This window comes from Poecilia formosa, unplaced genomic scaffold, assembly GCF_000485575.1.
Source record: "Poecilia formosa unplaced genomic scaffold, Poecilia_formosa-5.1.2 Scaffold461, whole genome shotgun sequence".
Lineage (NCBI taxonomy): Eukaryota > Metazoa > Chordata > Actinopteri > Cyprinodontiformes > Poeciliidae > Poecilia > Poecilia formosa.
The window spans coordinates 124,225-142,804 of record NW_006800400.1 but is presented as its reverse complement, the minus strand read 5'-3'; the positions used below and the strand labels follow the sequence as shown (position 1 = coordinate 142,804).

The window sequence follows — 18,580 nt, the reverse complement described above, 5'->3', positions numbered from 1 at the left end:
TCATTTTTCAGTATGCAAATGCAAAGTTGGATCAACATATGTCAAGGCTTTTTATATAATGAGATTATCAGAGCAATGCAAAGTTGAGTAAAAATACATTATTTTAAGGTGTCAAAAAGATTTTAGACAAAATAGGTAGCATAATCTGCTTTTATTTAAAACAATGACAGTTCTTCGTACTGCTTTAAAAATAATATATATAACATATTGATCACTACTGCTTTTCCTATGGGCTTATTGCTGTTTGGATTTTTCTGCGTTTGATTCATCCTTAGCAAGCTCCACATCTGCACCGGATGTTCAAAAAAGTCTGTATAAGTTGATATTCATACATATCCATGCAATTTGGTACAAGTATGACATTTTCAAAATCAAGGGATATGTACATGTATATATTTTTTTTGAGTGGGTATCACTTTTGCATTACAGAAAACCCCTTGGTTAATTAAAATTTTTACTTTAGAAACAAATGCTTACATTTAGTGCAAAAAAAAATATTCATGAATGCAACATTTTCTTTTATCAATAATTGACAATATCGATATATGATGCATGCTAGCAAATGTTGCTTGGCCAGCATTCTTACATTGTAACATTTGTTTTCTTTGCAAGGCCATGTAAGTTGAATCTCCTCATTTTTAATGTTCTTTCGATTGCTAAAGTCTCCAGGTACTAAAATCTTTGGTCAGAAATACACGCTATGCATGCTTTCAATTTCCTTAACTTTTGATTACATGTCAAGTATGGATCAACTTTAGCTGCTCCAGCCTTTACACTGGCATCTCATTAAAAAGACGTTAAACTGTGGGAACAGTGCTGATTGAAAGAAACCATTTTGGGATTTCTGGAACCAAAATGTTTTTAAACGTTCATAGAACTTCATACCAAATAGCCCATATATACACCTTTCTACTCTCAATTAACAGTTTCAAAGAATTTGCAACTATTCATGCACCAAATTTCAATTTTTACTGAAACTTTCAGAAATCCATTTTTTTGACCCTTCTCTCTTTCCTTTGGCATGGGTCAGATCATCAGATGGAAACATAGATATTCTTCCAGGAATGTTTTCTTTTGGTGACATAAAGTGTTGGACAGTAGAAATGGGGTGTGATTCTCTTGTGGAGTGCACCAAGCTGTCAAGGGCACTGTCTTTTTTCGCTCGTGGCCTGCATTGACTTTAACGACTGCCTCCCTCAGTCACGCCGGCTGTCCCACTCTCCTACTCTTCTGTAATCCTTTTGAACCATTCCTCCGCTGTTCCCTTTTCTGCCAACTTATTTCTGGACTGCTTCCTGTTGGATGCGTGAGCACATTTCTAGCAAACAGTAGTGCAAGACAGAATTGTTCCACAATGCAGAAGTTGAATTTAGTTGTTTATGGGATGACAATTTTTTTATTTTTATTTATTTTTTTCTTACCTTCAAATTAAATTCTGGCATCTTTCTTTATGTGGAAACTCAAATACAGATAATCCCTTAAGCTGCGCAAAGTGACCGGTCCGCATCAAGAACGTCAAAGCCACAAACATTTATTTTGCTCTTGTCTTATATAAAAAAAAAACCCAATAAGTTTTGTTGGATGATTTTTGTTTGTTTTCCGTTGACTGTTTTTCTTTTTTACTGAGGCATTCAAGCCTTAAATACCATTGAATTGGAGGCTTTAATGATTTACAGTGATCAATTCGTTTCATTTCATAAAAAGCTTTAATGAATTTCAAATAGAATAACTTGTTTATCAAAAATCTTTTTGCATTATCCATATGGGGTGAAATATACATATACAGACTAGGTATGGCTTAGCAAGTTCTTGACTCTGTGTCACCATCAACAACCTGTCAGGATAATTTTTTTAACCTGTCAGGATAATTTTTTTTAAAAACTTTTTTCAGAGCTCATTTAAATTGTTTGTGTTTGTATGATTGAGGGAGATTTGGTTCAAAAGCTTAATGTTAGTCAGCCACATCAAGATCCGTTTTAGGGTGCATTTGGGATTTTTGTTCCAAAACTCCTACCTTTCCAAATTTTTTATATCAGGCAGGCTGTTAATATGAGATGAAACAAACAAATCTTCTGTATTTTCCATCCAGTTGGCTGTGAGAAAGCACCACAACATGGTACAATCATCACCATGTTCAACACTTAGTGTATTGGTTTTAAAAATCTCACTTGGCTTTTTCCAAACATAATTCTGTCCTTTGTGGCCAAACAGCTCCGTTATTATATTTTTGTCCTGCAAACTGTCTCAAAACATTCCCGTCTGTTTTCCACCCTGTCTTTCCAGGGGCACAATATGCCAGCAACAGAAAGACCACTCCTTCCAGTGACACTCCCGCGCTCTGGTCTGACAGCCGTACCAGCCTCCACCAGCTCCCTTCTCCAGAGCCCGTTCAGGCTCCGGCCAGCACTGGCAAGCCTATCGGCTCCTCTTGTGGGCTCCTTGGGGCGAGTAGTAGTAGTCAGGGCCCAGGTGGCTCTGGTTCTGCTGTCAGCCCAGTGCTTGCGTGGCATGCCGCCATCACTGCTGCTCGACAAGCGCAGGATGACGTCGAAACGCCTGAGAAGGACTCGCGTCCCTCGGCTTGCGCTTCTGGACCGGCTCCTGTTGGCTCACTCGCACAGAGAAAGAGACAGCAGTATGCCAAAAGCAAAAAGCAAGGAGGATCCACCAACAGCCGGCCACCCAGAGCGCTGTTCTGCCTCACCCTCAACAACCCGATCCGAAGGGCCTGCATCAGCCTGGTGGAATGGAAGTATCTTTTTGTCATCTCTAAAGGTTGACCTTTAGAGATGATCTAGAATTTGAATGAATTTCAACCAGAAGATGCATGGAAGCAGTGGGTGTCTTTACTTTGAACACAATAGCTTTGCAGGATATATTATGTGTGCCATTTTTGCTTTGTTTGCAGTGACTAATAAAGAATACTGCGGTGAATGGAGTCACTGACGTAGGGAATAGGTTGGCATTGCAATATCTCAGTTAATGCATGAGAAGACGAAGCACTGCAACAAAGTACCACAAAATATCCAACAGATAAAAAAGATATCCAAGAAACAGGTGGTTATTACTGCTGCACACCCTAAGTACTTTTTGAAGTAAAGATTTCTCCTGTTACCTTTTGAAAGTGATTTTACCCCATTGCTGTTTGAACCGAAGGAAAAGTTAGTAAAGATAATAAAACCAATAGGTTTGCAGCACCAGCACAGCAGTTTTTTTTAAGTATGACTTAAAAAAAAACTTGTTACTGATGCTGAGAATGTGACACTGTGAATGTGAATATTTCTTTCCTTAACATTTTTCTTTCAGACCATTTGATATATTTATACTCCTGTCTATTTTCGCCAACTGCGTGGCCTTAGCCATCTACATTCCCTTTCCTGGAGATGACTCCAACTCTACAAACCAAGAACTCGTGAGTAGTAACATAGATGCTGCTAGATTTATCACAAAGCTGATTTCAGCTGTGTATTGAACCTTAGTTATTAGTACAAGGTGTACAGAAAACAGATCTTTGCAAATTACTACATTGGAGATAGTTATAAAAAATGGTAAGTCCATTTGTAATATACTGGAATATTGGAGATACGTGATAAAATGGATTTATTCTTTTTGAGCATTCTTTTTAATCAATCTGCTATGAGACCATGCAGAAGCAAGTTTGATGTTTGACATTCTTAGGATGTTAGGTGTCAGATTTTATTTTTTATCAAAGACACAGATGTGAAAAAGTAGACTCTGCCGGAGTTAACTGTGCAACAAAAATGGCAACTCTTCCATTTCTTTTTTTTTTTACACACATTGGTTGCTTGCTGTTTGTGTCACCTTGTTTCATTAGCTGGATTTCTGGTTCTTTGGCTTTTATATGAAAGTGATAGGATTGGTGTTTGAACTTCATCAAAACGTTTCCTTCCCGGAAATACTTGGACAGGTGCGTCGGGTTTCATTGTTCTCTTGAGACAGGTGTCCGCCTGCATGCATGTGCTGACGTACAAATACTAAGTTGCTTATGTGTCATGACAAAAAGGAAATCAGAGATGAAAATAACTGTTTATATGTTTTACCCACCATATACCAATTTTATAACCTCAAACTACAAATAAGTAGATTTTATCACTACACAAATGAATATGGATGAATTTGTCTCACATCAGAGTCAGTATGTCACGCTAAAATGACATACTGATTTGAAATTAAGCTGTATCTGAAGCAGTATTTTTTTTTATTGTTTTCCTGATCCATACCCACATGTCCAAAACAATAATTTCCAAGATGGTCCTGCTTGTCTGCTGTAGTAGCAAAAAGCACCGGTGCGACTAATAACATTAGCAGGCTCTGTCTGGATTAGTGTCTCTGTAAAGACGATCACTGACACGGGTGTCTGAACCAGGTCCCTGAAACTGGGTCATTAAAATTGGATCAAGCCTTGTTATTATTTACCCATGAGCTCTCTCTGCTTTGACTTTCAAAGTCTGTCGAGGCTATTTGTGCAGGGAAAAGTCCACGTCTTCAACAGGACTGAGTGTCATGTAAGTTATTCATACTTCGAGAAATTAGACACATTTCTAATGTTGTGATCCAGACAGAGGCGCAAGTTTAATTACATAGAGAAACTATTGAGCAAGTTAATAATTTGGGTGATTAAGTATAATACTGTTTCCAGCTGAAATGGTACATTTTTACAAAAATGAAACATGTAGCAGAAATCAGAAGAGGTATTCTCTTCATTTGCTCATCACTAGCACATCATCTTCATTAGCACAAAGGTAAAGGAGAACGATGTCCTTATACAGTGCTACTAAAATATCTCAAATTTTCTCTCATTGTTTTCTTACTAAGTCAGCATGCTTGTCATAACTGTATAGAGTATTGCCATAAAAAATATTGGAAGTGTTGCCATAAAACCTGCTGCGAGAACATGATTGTTGGTAATTTTTTTCAGAGGCAGTGGCTTTTCCAAAATTTAGACCTCCGTTCTGTAATTTAAATTAGTAGAGCTGTGTCGTTTGACATGCATCATGTGTCTGAACCAAAGACTAGAACTACTTTGGTTGGACAAACAGGAAATCGTCCCATTTAAACCATTTGTAGCAGTAGCCAGCTGCTGTTGGCACATTCACTCTACTTACTAAGTCACATTTGTTGTGATGTGGTTGACCTCAGTTTTCTTCTTTTTCATCTCGCTTAAAGATCATTTGCGATATTTGTAGATGCCTGACTATTTTGAATGTCATATTTAACTGAGGACTGGCTAAAAAGGACATGTTTAATATCTTACGTAATCAACAAAACATAAAACATTTGTCATGATGGCATTCACAACAATCACTTTTAGCCCAGTTTACAGAAAACATCAATTCAAGGCATTTTAGCCATGCAACAAATAGAAACACATTTTTTTGCAACAGTAGAACAAAAACAAACAAACAAACAAACAAACAAAAACAACAACAACAACAACAACAACAAAAAACAACTCAGGTTCGGAAATATTTACTGGACAGAACAATTTTCATTTAAGCCTGTTGAAAGAGCAAAATGAATTTCTAATATTACTTAATACAAACATTCACATTAGCACCAGAAGGCTTTTTCATACAGACAATACATACAATGCCTTTTTTTCCTCACTGCGTCTGGCAGTCACCCTTCTCAGGCTCAGAGGGAATTGTGTGTATAAACCAGTGAGACGGACACAGTTTCATGGTCTGTCAACAGATGGGGATTATTCACGCTGTCCAAGTCTACACTCATTTCTTACTATCCAATGTACAGTATGTGTAGCTGAGGAAAAACATACGTGCTTTGTTTAATGAAACATAAGAGACCCAGGCTGTATAGTTTTTTTCTGTTTGGATGTCAAAGCAATAATTGATTTGTTCTCATCAAAATATACAGAATTACTTAGAATATATTACCAGTGGGATGGAACTACACTTTGGTAGTTATTTAAGATTTCTTGCTGAGTTTTTCAACTGGAAGACTAAACATTTTTTTCCCTTCTGATTTAATTTTAGATTCATTATTTAATCCACTAATTGTTTCCAAAAAAAGTTGTTTGTTTTTTTAAACCCAGGAGTCCAAGTCAGGAAGAGAACCAAATAATCTGTTTCGCAGAACGTTGACTGTGTTTCATACATGCAGCAGCCATGTTGGATGTTTAACTCGGGGTTGCTCCTATGGCGACTTTGATGTTACCACCCAGATGGTTGGAAATTCCGACATTCTTGTGTAAACTGAATGCACCATATGATTCATGGCGCCATCAATTTCCACTGTTGCCAGCTACTCAGCATGCAAAGTAGCTCTTGGCTGTCCTGAAAGTCGCTAGAAGTCGCTATGACATCACTAACTAATTTGCAGATTTGTGTGATCTGGGCAGTAGAATAAAGGAATATCACTCTTGGTGAGACAAAAAGTGATTAAGAAGACTCTGAATATGTTCAGAACTACAAATAATTTAATAATATAAATATTTACCTGAAGCTACAAGGATCAATTTTGCATAATATCAGGTATAATCTAAAGTAGTTATCAGAGGCACACACAGAGGAGGAGGAGAATCGGTGACTGAGGCCGTGTGAATCAAATTTAGGGATTTATTTGAGTGCCACCGCAACATGAAAAATGATTTTCATATTATATTTACATCCTTTGTAATCCAGAGACGGATCACTGGCAGCTTTGTGCGTTCATGATTCAATTGCAGTGTGGAAACAGAGTGAAGTGGGTCTCCTTTCTGCCCTGACTGCAGGCTGGGTTTGCTGTCAGACCGACCACCTGTAAGCGTGTTGGAGGTGCGGCAGCTCTTACTGTTAGCCAATGTCGCCAAGTCTCCAATAACACAAAAACAAGTTTCTACATTTGATAGTTGATTTGTTTGAAGAAAAAAAACAACAAAAAAAAAACTTCACTCGACTGCTCTGAAAAGTTGCTAGATGTAACAATAGAGTTGCATGTTCTTAGCACATTTTGACTGATTGCTCATGCAGCTCTGATCCTAAGTATTCAGTGTGTGTAGTTATCTTTATTATGGTTTAAACTGTCAGGTGTCAGATATCTGCTTTCAGGAAAATCTGAGAGTGGAGCTCTTTCCACAGTATTGTTCGTCTAGTAATCCGTGAAGATGATGAAGGCTTTTTAATTAGATAAGGTTAGCTTATAAAAAACTCACACAGAGATAATATTTAGCTGTTTGCAGTGGATCTATCCTGATCTTCTCCTGGAGTGTGTTTATACCTGATGAATGTGATCGGGTTTTTGAGTGTGAGGGAGAAAGAGAGTGTGCAGGAGGGCAGAGAAACTGTGCGTGTGACCAGTTTGAGGGATTAAGCTGGGCGGTGGATTAGTAGTCCCTAAATGAGAGGAGGTTGCTGAGGCAGAGAGGAGGAGCGAGAAGAGAGGGATGGAAAGAGGGATGGATGGATGTGAAAATAGACAAATTCACCTACATCCTATATTTTTTGTTTTTCACTCTGCCGTCTATTTGACTTAATTTCTCTTTTCATAGGATTGACAGGGTCATATTGTTTTTTAAATGAAGGTCAAATCAAGCACATATGTCAATAAAATGGTGTTATTATGGTTGATTGGTGTGCAGAGCTGTTGCTAACTAGCTTTCAGGATTTTACTTAACTGAGAATTTCAAAGAAAAGCAACAACATCAAAAAAGGTTGAAACTTTATAAAACTATTTGCTCATGAATACAAATAAACCAGTTCTGTAAAAACGTAAGTGAAGTGCAGATCATCTGATTTGATATTTGAACATTTAAACCAGCATTTTGTCTTGTCATCAGATGGACAAAATGTAAAGTTATATACAAATGTTGGTATTTTAGATATTAAAATGACTGACTGCTGTATGGTTAGGCCTGTACGGACGGATCATCTGCTGGGATTGACCAGACTGGTTGATTCTGAGTTTCATCAGATCGTTAGTGAGTCGTATCCAAATGTGTCATCCATGTTTGGAGTCTGTGCTGATTATTAGAGTTCATTTGAACTGCATGTGGGTGAGCCTTTCTGTGAACAGCATGAGTCACGGATCAAAGGATAAATAATGTTTTGGGTAATTTAGAGTATAAAGTTAAAACCATGGTAACAAGCTTACTTAAAAATATTAAAAGTAAGGGCAGGATGAATGTTTGATGTGACAGAATTGATCTTAACTGGACTTCCTTCAAGTGTATCTAGTATGAAAAATACCTGAAAATTAGACCTTTATTGGCATTTTTCTGGGTGAATTCAGACATAGTTCAGAGTTCAAGCAGGTTTAAATTGTAATTTTTTTAATTGTAAAAAAATATCGTGTTCTTCTGGTCTTGAATGAAAGGAAAAGGACAGAAAATGAACATATTTAGTGTAAACTGAAACAAGATTTGTCATAGGTTTAACGCTTGAACTTTTTCACATCGACTCATGTTACAATGACAAACTCCAGCATATTTCCTTTGACTGATCAACACAATGTGCCATATATAGTGAAGGACAACTAAAAGGAAACATGGTTTTAAACGTGTGTGGTGCTTTTGTCTTCATCTCTCTTGACTCAATAGTTTTACAGTGACGGCTGAAAGTCTTTCAGGGTTTGTCTCTACCAACTTGGAGAGTGGATTGTTTTTTTCTATTGCTCTTTGCAAAGCAGCCTTAACCCTGTAAGACTGGATGGAGAGTGTTTACTACCAGTGGTTCTCTGTTTGGCTTAGCTGTAGACTTTGACCGAGTCATTCCAACAGAGCGCTGGCTTTTTGGGACTGTTGTCCTGAAAGACAGACCTCTCTCCTAGTTTAAAGTATTTTGCAGACTCTAACAGTGGTTTTTTATTTTTCATTTTTGTTGCCCTTCATTTAGCTTCCTCCATTTACCCATCAACTCTGAACAGCTTCCTTATCCCTGCTGCAGAAAGCAGCTGCACAGCATGTTGCTGCCACCATGATAAACCACCAAGGGGTTGTGTGTCCAGGATGTTACCACACACTGCTTTGATCATGTTGAACAAAAAGTTCAAGTTTGATCTCATCTGGCCAGAGCTTCTTGTTGTTGTTTATTTATTTTAAAAGGGACAACACACATCACATAATATGCCAGAGATAAACACAAAGATTAGTTTTCATCTGCAGTCTTCAAAAGTAATTAATAACCTATAAATAACTTTGTGCTTGTCAGACACTATATAGCAAAAGTTCAGAGTGCATCTATAACCTCTGTCATAGCTGTTAATTAATTGTGCACTTGTATAATTTTCAGATGTACATCCTAAAAAAGATTTTAAAGATTCACTTTATGTCACTTTTTTACATTTCCTGATTGTGATTCACAAATAAATTGTCTTATTCTGTGGGGTGATTTCTTATTCTCAAACAGTAGTTCCTCTGCCGTGTGTGTATATGTGCATAAAAAAGGCAAAGCACCGAATGTTTGAGGTTTCCATTCGTAAAAAAAGAAAAAACAAGTATAAAACTGTTTTTTTTTTTTGGTATCTGCCCACACAGATTTGGATCATGTGAAGGTTTTCTGTCTTTTGGAGCTTGTTTGCCTCTTTCATATATAACAGAAAGCCCAAGTCTACACACACTGATGTGCATTTGCCCAAAGTTCAAATTTTGTCTGTTTTATTGTAAATCTGAGGGTTGAAAGTCAGGTTGCATCACTCTTTTTTTTTCCATGAGGGATTAAAGGTTTAGAGAGCAGGGGAAATGAGAGTAAAGCAGCAGTTTTTTGATCACATGGCGTTTCTGTGTGTGTGTGAGAGAGAGAGAGACACAGTGAGTGAGAGAGGCTGAATGTGTTGTAAAGAACGATGGAGAGATTTGATTTGTGAGGCCTGAGCAATTATGGATCATCACAGACCGCATAGCGACTTCAAGTTGTTGCATTTATTTCTGTCTTCAATTCTGCAATAAGATCGTACTTCACTCTGAACCCAGGAAAAGTCATTGCAGCTGACTCGATGATTATTAATTTCTTTCTGCTGTTTTCTTTTCTTCCTCACAGTAGAATGCAGTTTTAGGATTAAAAGTGTTCTTTGTGAAAGAATGCAGAGGAAAAAGACGCCAGTGTTTTCTTTTCTCATTTTCCACATTGGTGTGGGAAACATTGCACCGGATGTGATGCTAAATTATTTTTGTAAAGTGCTATAAACCTGTGAATAAATATGAGAACAAAGGGTGGGTGTGAGCAGTTGGTGCTGAAATAAAATTATGTTTTCCATCTTGTTTTAGAATAATCTGCATTGGTAACGAAAAATTCTGGGTTTTTTTTACGTAAAATTCTGCTATAAAAATACGGATAAGGAATAAATACATATTTTAAAGCAAAAAAACCCCAAACAAAATAGGTACATTTAAAGCACTATTTTTTTGTGTAGTAGCAGTAAAACCTTTTACTACCCAATAACAAGGTTGGGAGTTTAAATGTCCTGTGGGTCAGATAGTATTGCCATTAACACAGTGAAGCCAATAAACTGTATTATTTTTACTTTACAAACATCTTGAAACACAATCAGAAATTCTTTTTACACCTCACACCTGAAATCCACTCTCTGATTTTACTTGACTCTCAACTTTGTGGCTGGGTTGCTGTCATTCTCAATCACTTTCACTTTGTTTCAGTACCACTAAGAGTTGTCTTAAATACGAAGTAGTGGAAATACTTTGCAGCTTGCCTCATTAAACAGGAGGCGTCGTATCTTATTACCATGCTGAGCTTCACAGAGCTCCTGAGGAGCATGTCTATGTGCTGGATTTTATACATCTGTGGCCAAGGAAGAGATTAAAATGTCTGTGTTCAATGGTTTGAGGATACTTTTGGTAATATACTGTATCATGATTATGTGTTTGAATCTATATGAAGTATATGTGTAGGTGGATGTAATGAAGGATGTGTTTATGTAGATGGGAGAGTGTGAATTGTGTCATATTTAGGCTAAATCTTCCCTAAGCTGCAAGTTATAAAATAATATGCATATAAGCATCCTTGTGTTTACATGGGACTTTGTAATACTGCCACTTCTGACACAGCATGGTTGCGTTGTTGGACCTGGCCTAAACTCAGAACCTTAAGGAAGGTGAGATTTTATTTTTTGCAAAATGTAATGTGTATTTGTAATTCTTCTACCATTGTGTGCCTACAAAGAAATGCTTGTCTAATGGGTATAAAAAGTCAGTTATTTTGTTTTAACTCTAGATGTAGACGCGCTTATGAGAATCTCCGTTTTTTTGTCTTACTTTTGAAGTTAGAGACACATTTGCCTTCCTTAATTGTGTTCTCTTGTCTTTCACATTTTGAGACAAAGAAAAAGTTTTTATTGTCTTATTCTGACAGCATGGAAAAAAGGAATCATGGATTACTAAAGAAAATATTTTTAAAGCTCTGGATCCATCCATGGTACTTCAGTTGCATGTAACTTATAGGACTAGTCAGGGATGCTATTTATTATGACCATATGATTATGTTAAAAATTCCATTTATTCCATAGCGTAGTTTTTTTTTTTTCACTAAAGGAAAGTAAAACAATTAAATGTTGGAGTTTTGCAAGTTTTTAGAAATGGCAGACATTGGGTAGGATGCTGTCCTTTATGTCAAATCTTGAAGAAGATTTTTTTTTTTCATTATCATTTTTTTATATGTATTTTCCATAACCTGAAGAACAATTGCTGTCTCCACAAAGTCTTGTTCAATTTGAGTCTATGCACACAGACACTACCTCATTTTATTTTGGTTCCCCGTCTTTACTCCTCATTTTACTCATTTTCAGCACATAAACTGATCTTATCAGAGTTACAGCCATCTGAATTCAGACAGAACACAATATGTTTCATAATTTGTATTTTCTACCCTACAGATACAAGAAATTTAAATATGTGAGTGAATATAAAGATGTGCCAAACGGGCTATAAAGGACACTGGTAGAGCTAAATTGTTGCAGCTGAGATAAGTAATCATTTTTCTCACTTGTTTCAATATTTCTCATAAAATATGCTGAATTAATAAATAAATATTTCCATTGTTGAAGCCCATACTGCATCACAGAATAGCCGATGTTAGCACCCAAGGAGATCATCTGATTTCTTAAGGCCTCATTTACCCTGCTGGTTTGCTCTGCTAAAGATCACTCACTGCCCATGTGTCACGTTATGTTTGTGTGGGGAAGAGTGTGTGTGTGAGAGAGGGTGTGTGTTTGGATTGTTAGGCAGAAAGAAAGAGATGTTTACCGAGTTGCCACACCACAGGCAGGGAAAAAGGTTCATGCATGAATCTTGTGTAAATATATTAGGTAATCTCAGGTTTATCTGTCTGGTAAACCTCTGTCTTTGAGAGTAATAGTACTGAATAACAAATTAACTTTGTAAACATAAGTGAAACTGATGCACACACTAGAAATAGATTGTTTATGCCACCAGTTAAGTAACCATAAAGTCCAGCTACAGAAAGCACGGACTACATCAGGGCTGATTTATTAAAACTGGAAAATAACAATGAGCCAGCAGTCTGGACACAGAGGCAATGGAAAAGATCGCTCCAGCTTTGGTCCCTTTCTATTACAACATGATATGCTTGAAATAAGAACATACTTTTTAAACTAAATACTGGTATTAGGAACTTTTTTTATCATTAATTCATGACTTTAATTCATTCATGGCCTGTAATGCGCTTTGAAATGAAAAACATAAGGGTACATGCCATTTATGTAAAGTGTGTATTAATTCTCGTTGGTTGTATAATAAACACTTTTAGTGACAGTGACAAGGATGTTGAGTGAGATAAAAAGCAAGCATACCTTAAGCTCACTGCTACAGAACTGTCACAGTTGGCTTGTCGGAAATTTACAGATAATTAAAATATATATATATTTTACACACATTTTTTTTCCGTTAATTTTGGATTAAAATTTTTTTATTAACTTTCTTTTGTGCTGAACCATATTTAATATTCAATACTTCAGTAGTAAGTTTGGTTCCTGTTATGAAGGTCACATTTTATTGTTTCTGGAATATAATCATGCAAACCAAGTAATTTAATACTTTGCATATATCTATCTTTTTATGTTTAGCCCTTAATCAAGTCTTGTTGCATAAAAGCGTTCAACCAACATTATGGACTTATATATTTTCTTGGCTTTCATGCAGGTTTGCACATTTTGTTGTGAGACTGAGTTGATGTTTGCTCACTGCTCTGGTACAGCCTCATAACAACCTCGTCGCTCATTACAGTCCGGATTTTCCTGTTCATTCTTAGTGCATCATAAAAAGCTTGTTTTTACGACTGACACAGAAGACTCAAAGCACAGAGAAGAACCATATAAAATATGAAATCTGAAGTTTAGTCTTTTGAACTTAGGCAAAGCATCTCCACATGATGTTTTATGCTATCTATCATTCTCCTCTTGAAGGAGTAGTTTGAGGTTCTAGGAAGACACTATCTTTACATTTTGTAAGAACAGATTGTGTAAATCATCTTTATGTTCCAACATTGTCCACACAGCTATGAATAAGTGATTTTTCTGGGGAAGAACTTGAACTAGCTTGCAGAGTTTTGATCTCAACCTGACAAAACACCTTTGACATGATTTGGATGAGTTGAGCCTTCTCGTCCAACATCAGTGTCTGACCTCACAAATGTCCTTCTGGAAGCACGGCTGAAATCCTTTAAAACACACTCATGAACCTCGTGAAAAGCTTTCCCAGAGGAGTTGAAGCTGTTATAATGGCAAAGTCTGTGCCAACATCATATTAAGCCCCATGGTTTAAGAATGGGATGTCACTGAAGTTCATGTGTGTGAAGGTCAGTGACCTCTTACTTTTGGCAAGATAATGAAAAATTCTGTTCTTTTTTCAGATTGCAGAGCTCTGTGTTTCATACTTAAGGTAAAGACAGCGGACTACAGGGATCGATTTTGTAATTACTGTCCTCAGAGAGGCAGATTTACAACTAGGTGTGTGGGTGAATGTGAATGTCTCTGTGTGCGAGTGTGTATGTAGCTACTGTAAAGCAGCTTCTGGACATTTATGATAATACAGCTTCATTACCATCACCGTGAGTCATCTCCTTCCTTCTCTGAGCTGTCACTCCTCTTCATCATTATGGCGTATTAAACTTAGGCTCCGTGCACATAAAAAAAAAAAACCCAGTTCATTTGACCTTAAAAGAACAGGAAGTAACACACAGAGGTTAGTGATTAAAATACTCATTTCTGTATCTGCAGCTTGAGGAGCAAAAGGTCATATTTTGAATCAATTAGTGGCCATAAAACACTAAACATGTTTGGATTTCATTTGAGAGCATTTTTTAATAAACAGCATGGACACACACACACACACATGCACGCACGCACGCATGCACGCACACACACAGACACACAGCACAGCTTCAGAGTGCATGTTTTAATGTTACGCAAGTGTTTGTGTTTTGCAAATGGAGCCCAGGGGCTTTGCAGGTTTTAAGGCTGCAGGGTGACAGATGCCCAGATGTCAGGAGGCCTGCAGGACTTACTGCTTAGCACCCAACTGCCAAGAGACTGCAGCCTCTGGAGGAAATATGGGCCACAAACATAAACACACTCTCCGAGCCACACAAATACATAGCCTTACAAGCGCATACTGTAGATTGAACACCTGATATTTTAAAAGGTCACTTTTTTTTTTCCTCGAAATCAGCCACTAAGCGTTATCGGCATTGTGCATCAGAAAAAAGTGACGGAATCAGTGTCCTGTTGGACTTGACCCAAATTGATTTGTGCAGACTACAAGCTCTTCATATTGAATTTCAGTGAAAGATTAGAGGCCTAAAAAAAAAAAAAGATCATACATTAAAAAATATTTTAGGACCAAAGAGATTACAGTCCAAACCAACCTCAGCAAGACTGCCTATTTTTTATTTTTTATTTTTTAGAAATGAGAATCAAAGCCTATATTTTTGTTGATGGTGTAATATTATAATACAAACTTTCTGCCACTGTTTAAGAATAACTCATATTTATTGCACACAGAATATTAACTACATCATTGGTTAACACGTTTTATTATTTCCTTTTCAGTCTTTTCACCTTCTTGGAGGGAGATTTTTACGTCCCGTCTGAAATGAAAACAGGACATTATGCAAACAAAGCTGTCAAAAATGAAAAATAAAAGTAGCCCGTAGATTGGAGGGTCAGGAAATGTGATGAGGAGATTATCTGTTACAGCTAAGCAGGTTTATGGCTCGTGGGACAAATGAGAAGTTAAATCTCCAGCATAAACCAGTTTCCTTCTTGATGTCAGGATGCCTCGCTGTACAGACAAAGAACTTACTTCACTGCAGCACATTTGTTTGCCATATATGACAGTGCAGCACATTTGTTCCACTGTCATAAATCTATACGATACTTTATGTTCTTGTGTCTTTGACGGCAGCTTCAGCTGATAAATCACAGCATTCGGTTTAGATTTTTTAGGACCTTGTATTTTTTTTGTCTGGAGAAAAACCTGCATCTCTATATTCATTATGTTCCTCCTTTACCTAGTTTTACATACAGCACAGCCTGCTGCTGTGACAACTGTGGCCATGGAGACTAGTGGAGTGTCCACGGAGCAAGCTCTCAACAGGGGAGATAAAGGTGCGGAGAGGCATACTGACTGCAACTGGATATTAAGAAAAGAGCGCAAAGGACTGGACAGTGGTCAGACTGGACTGGAGAGTAGCTTGAAAGGTGGAAAGAGCCCCTGAACTGGTCTGTGATCGTAAAACGGAGTGAAAAAATTAGTTAGCATGTTGGAGGATGAAGGTAGGGCTGTAGGTGTGAAGCTACAGAAATAAAGTAAAGGGGAATTTAAGGATGTTCAGCTGAAAGTTGTAATATCTTTATTCCCTAAATACAGAATCCGCTAGAAGGCTTTACATCCTGGCATTTTATTGCCACAAACCTCAATGACTCAATGACTTCTTGCCGTCACCATGTTTGTAACATGGTGTTGGTTTCTTTAAGATGATGTGCAATGTTAGTTTTTGTTCTCCACTCTGCACTTTGCATGTCAGCCAAAATGTTTATTTATTTAAGTTTTTGCGAAGTTTAGTAAGTTTGGTCATTTCTTCCACATACCTGCTTTCTCTTCTACATGGTTTGTTTAAAGATATAAAGATATATCTTTAAACGATGGCTTTCTTTATGCCACTTTTACATATAGGCTGGATTCCCGGAGTGTAAAGTCAAAATTAAGTAAAAATTAAAAAATAAAATAAAAATCATGATGGAATATAGTGGGTTTTGATTGTGGTTGTTAAAAAATGTCAGTGTTTCATGTATTTTTTCATGTATTTCTGTGTTTAATGACATTTCTTTTGATTAAGAAATGTATTTGTTACTTTGTATCATCAATAAGTATAACAATAATATATAAAGAGATTTAGATGCCTTAATGTTGAGATTTGCATCACAAAAAATATCTATGATGTAAAATTCTCACATTTTTGTGTGTATTTTCTAGTTGAGAGGGTCTGTGCTCTGTTTCTAGTCATTCAATTTTGAATTTGCCTTCTTACCTAAACACAGGGTCTGGTAAAACTATGTCAAACATCTGAGACTGTTTATGTGTCATAGTGAAGAATTACACCGATGCTGCTGCTGTGCTCGTCCTAATTCCAGCTCTGGATTAGGTTTTGGTGGTCAGCGTTGCCGCTGTTGGCTGTTTTTGACTGTATTTGTAGCCATGCTCACTGTTCGGACATTCGGATTATGAACATCCACGACTAAAAATAGATTCCACCTACAACTGCATACGGTTTATTGGAAAAGAAAAAACACAGGATAGAGGCTGAGCTCATACAAATGTGGACAGAAGTTGATTTGAAGAAAATAAGTAATACTGGAAATTAAGTGACTTAACTGAATGTTGTTAGTGAGGATCCAGATATAAGCAAGAGGAGGTTATCAGGTTAGTGTAACAACAGAAGTTGATCAAAGCTGCCTCCTCCAAAGAATTGATCTGTAATTGCAGCTTTATTTGGTGGAGACATTTTAATGTGAGGCAGTTGTAGTCTCTGAAATATGTCTGCTGCAAAGCATCAAAGCGTATTCTGATGAACTTTCAATATTCTGCATCTTATTATGGGAAGAAACAGCATTCAAGTAATTGTGGACTGCTTTAAACATTTCGTCGTGCAGCGTGTACATGCTTTAATCATCACTACTACTGAGCAGTGCAGCGTTACGTCTGATCCTGACCTCATCTGACAGTTGCATGGCCAGTGTCAGAGTTAATCTTTTCTCTGATGGCCCACTAGCTTGATGTTTTTTTTTCCCTCCCTCTCTTCTGTTGACTCAAACCTGTTGGTAGCTGTTATCTTCTGAGGAAATGACTCTGCATTTGTTGCTGCATTGGTTAGACAGGAAAGTGGAATCTACACTAACAACAAGTGGTTGTTGTTAGTGTAGATTGAGAACATATTTTGTTCTCTGGTCAATTAGTCTTTTAGTACACTCAAATACCACATTTATAGTGTGCTAATTGGTCTACTTTATGTGTCTGTAGATGCATTTCTGTGCGCTACTACTGAATATTTAAATTTCCCCCTTGGGGATGAATTTAGTATCTGTCCGTTCGTCCGTCCAAGAAAGATAAAACTCAGTGATACTCATAGATTTAAAGCTTTAAAATCACTGAGCTAGAGTGTCTTGCAAAGCTATTCATACTGTTTTAACTTTTACACATTTCTTCTTCCTAGAACTACAAAGTAAAATATATTTTATTGGGATTTTATGTGGGAAAAATGAACCCAAAGTTGTGCTTAATTGTACAGTGCGTCTCTCCCACTGCACAAAAAAAGTTCTGCCAAATGATGTGTCAAGGTGATGATGTGCAAGAACAGAATGACGTGATTTTGTTCTCGGTTTCTCTGCACCCTGAGAGGTATTTCTTGGTCTAATGACTGCTTAAGCTGCTCTTGTTTTCTTATAAAAGCTCTGATAGTAAAAAGCTCATGATGTTTGTATTCCTAAGGAATGGTGTGAGCTTGTCCTTCTTCTGTGGACAAGCTCATGTGACTCAAATGGTCTTTATGCTGCTACAGAGAGAAAAAGTCTTGGAGCTTTAGTTTTGGCAAACTAAATCTCTTCTGCTGTTTTTGGAAGTGGTAAATAAAAAGTTATTCTCAGACTTAGAGAGCTGGAACAGGTTCTGCCTGAAAAGTTGACTAAAATGATCATATCCAGTAAATCTCTTCCAAGACTTTCTTATTAGCATGCAGCAAGACCAACTCAGTGCCGAGTGTTTATCCCTAGACAATGAGAAAGATGAAATTTTTATTTTTATTTTCTTTGTTTTCTCTTTCATATTCTTTACACACTAATTTTTTTTTCCAACATCGTAACCTTACAAAGGGGAAATAAAGCTTTTTCTATTGCTGCATTATCAAGCCAGATCAACTGATGCACCGTCTCAATACTGACAGACAGTAGTTATGCAGATATTCCCTTAAACCAAACACAAGAGTTTTTAAAGGGATTTATTTCACGTGTTGCTACTATACTTAAAAAAAAAAGAAGCTGGAAAAGCAGGTTATCTAGCTGGAAAGTTCAAGAACACGAAGCTCCTGATTAATTTCAATTA

General features: G+C 37.0%; 1 protein-coding gene across 29 annotated transcripts in view; it reads left to right on the top strand.

The window, feature by feature from the left end:
• Positions 1-18,580, top strand: part of cacna1db (calcium channel, voltage-dependent, L type, alpha 1D subunit, b) — a 73,812-nt gene that overhangs the window by 6,337 nt on the left and 48,895 nt on the right. For all 29 annotated transcript variants that reach the window (XM_016663991.1, XM_016663995.1, XM_016663990.1 and 26 more), the window contains exons 2-3: positions 2,284-2,752; positions 3,307-3,412. In XM_016663991.1, coding sequence (XP_016519477.1) covers positions 2,284-2,752; positions 3,307-3,412 — 575 coding nt within the window. The remainder of the gene's footprint in view (positions 1-2,283; positions 2,753-3,306; positions 3,413-18,580) is intronic.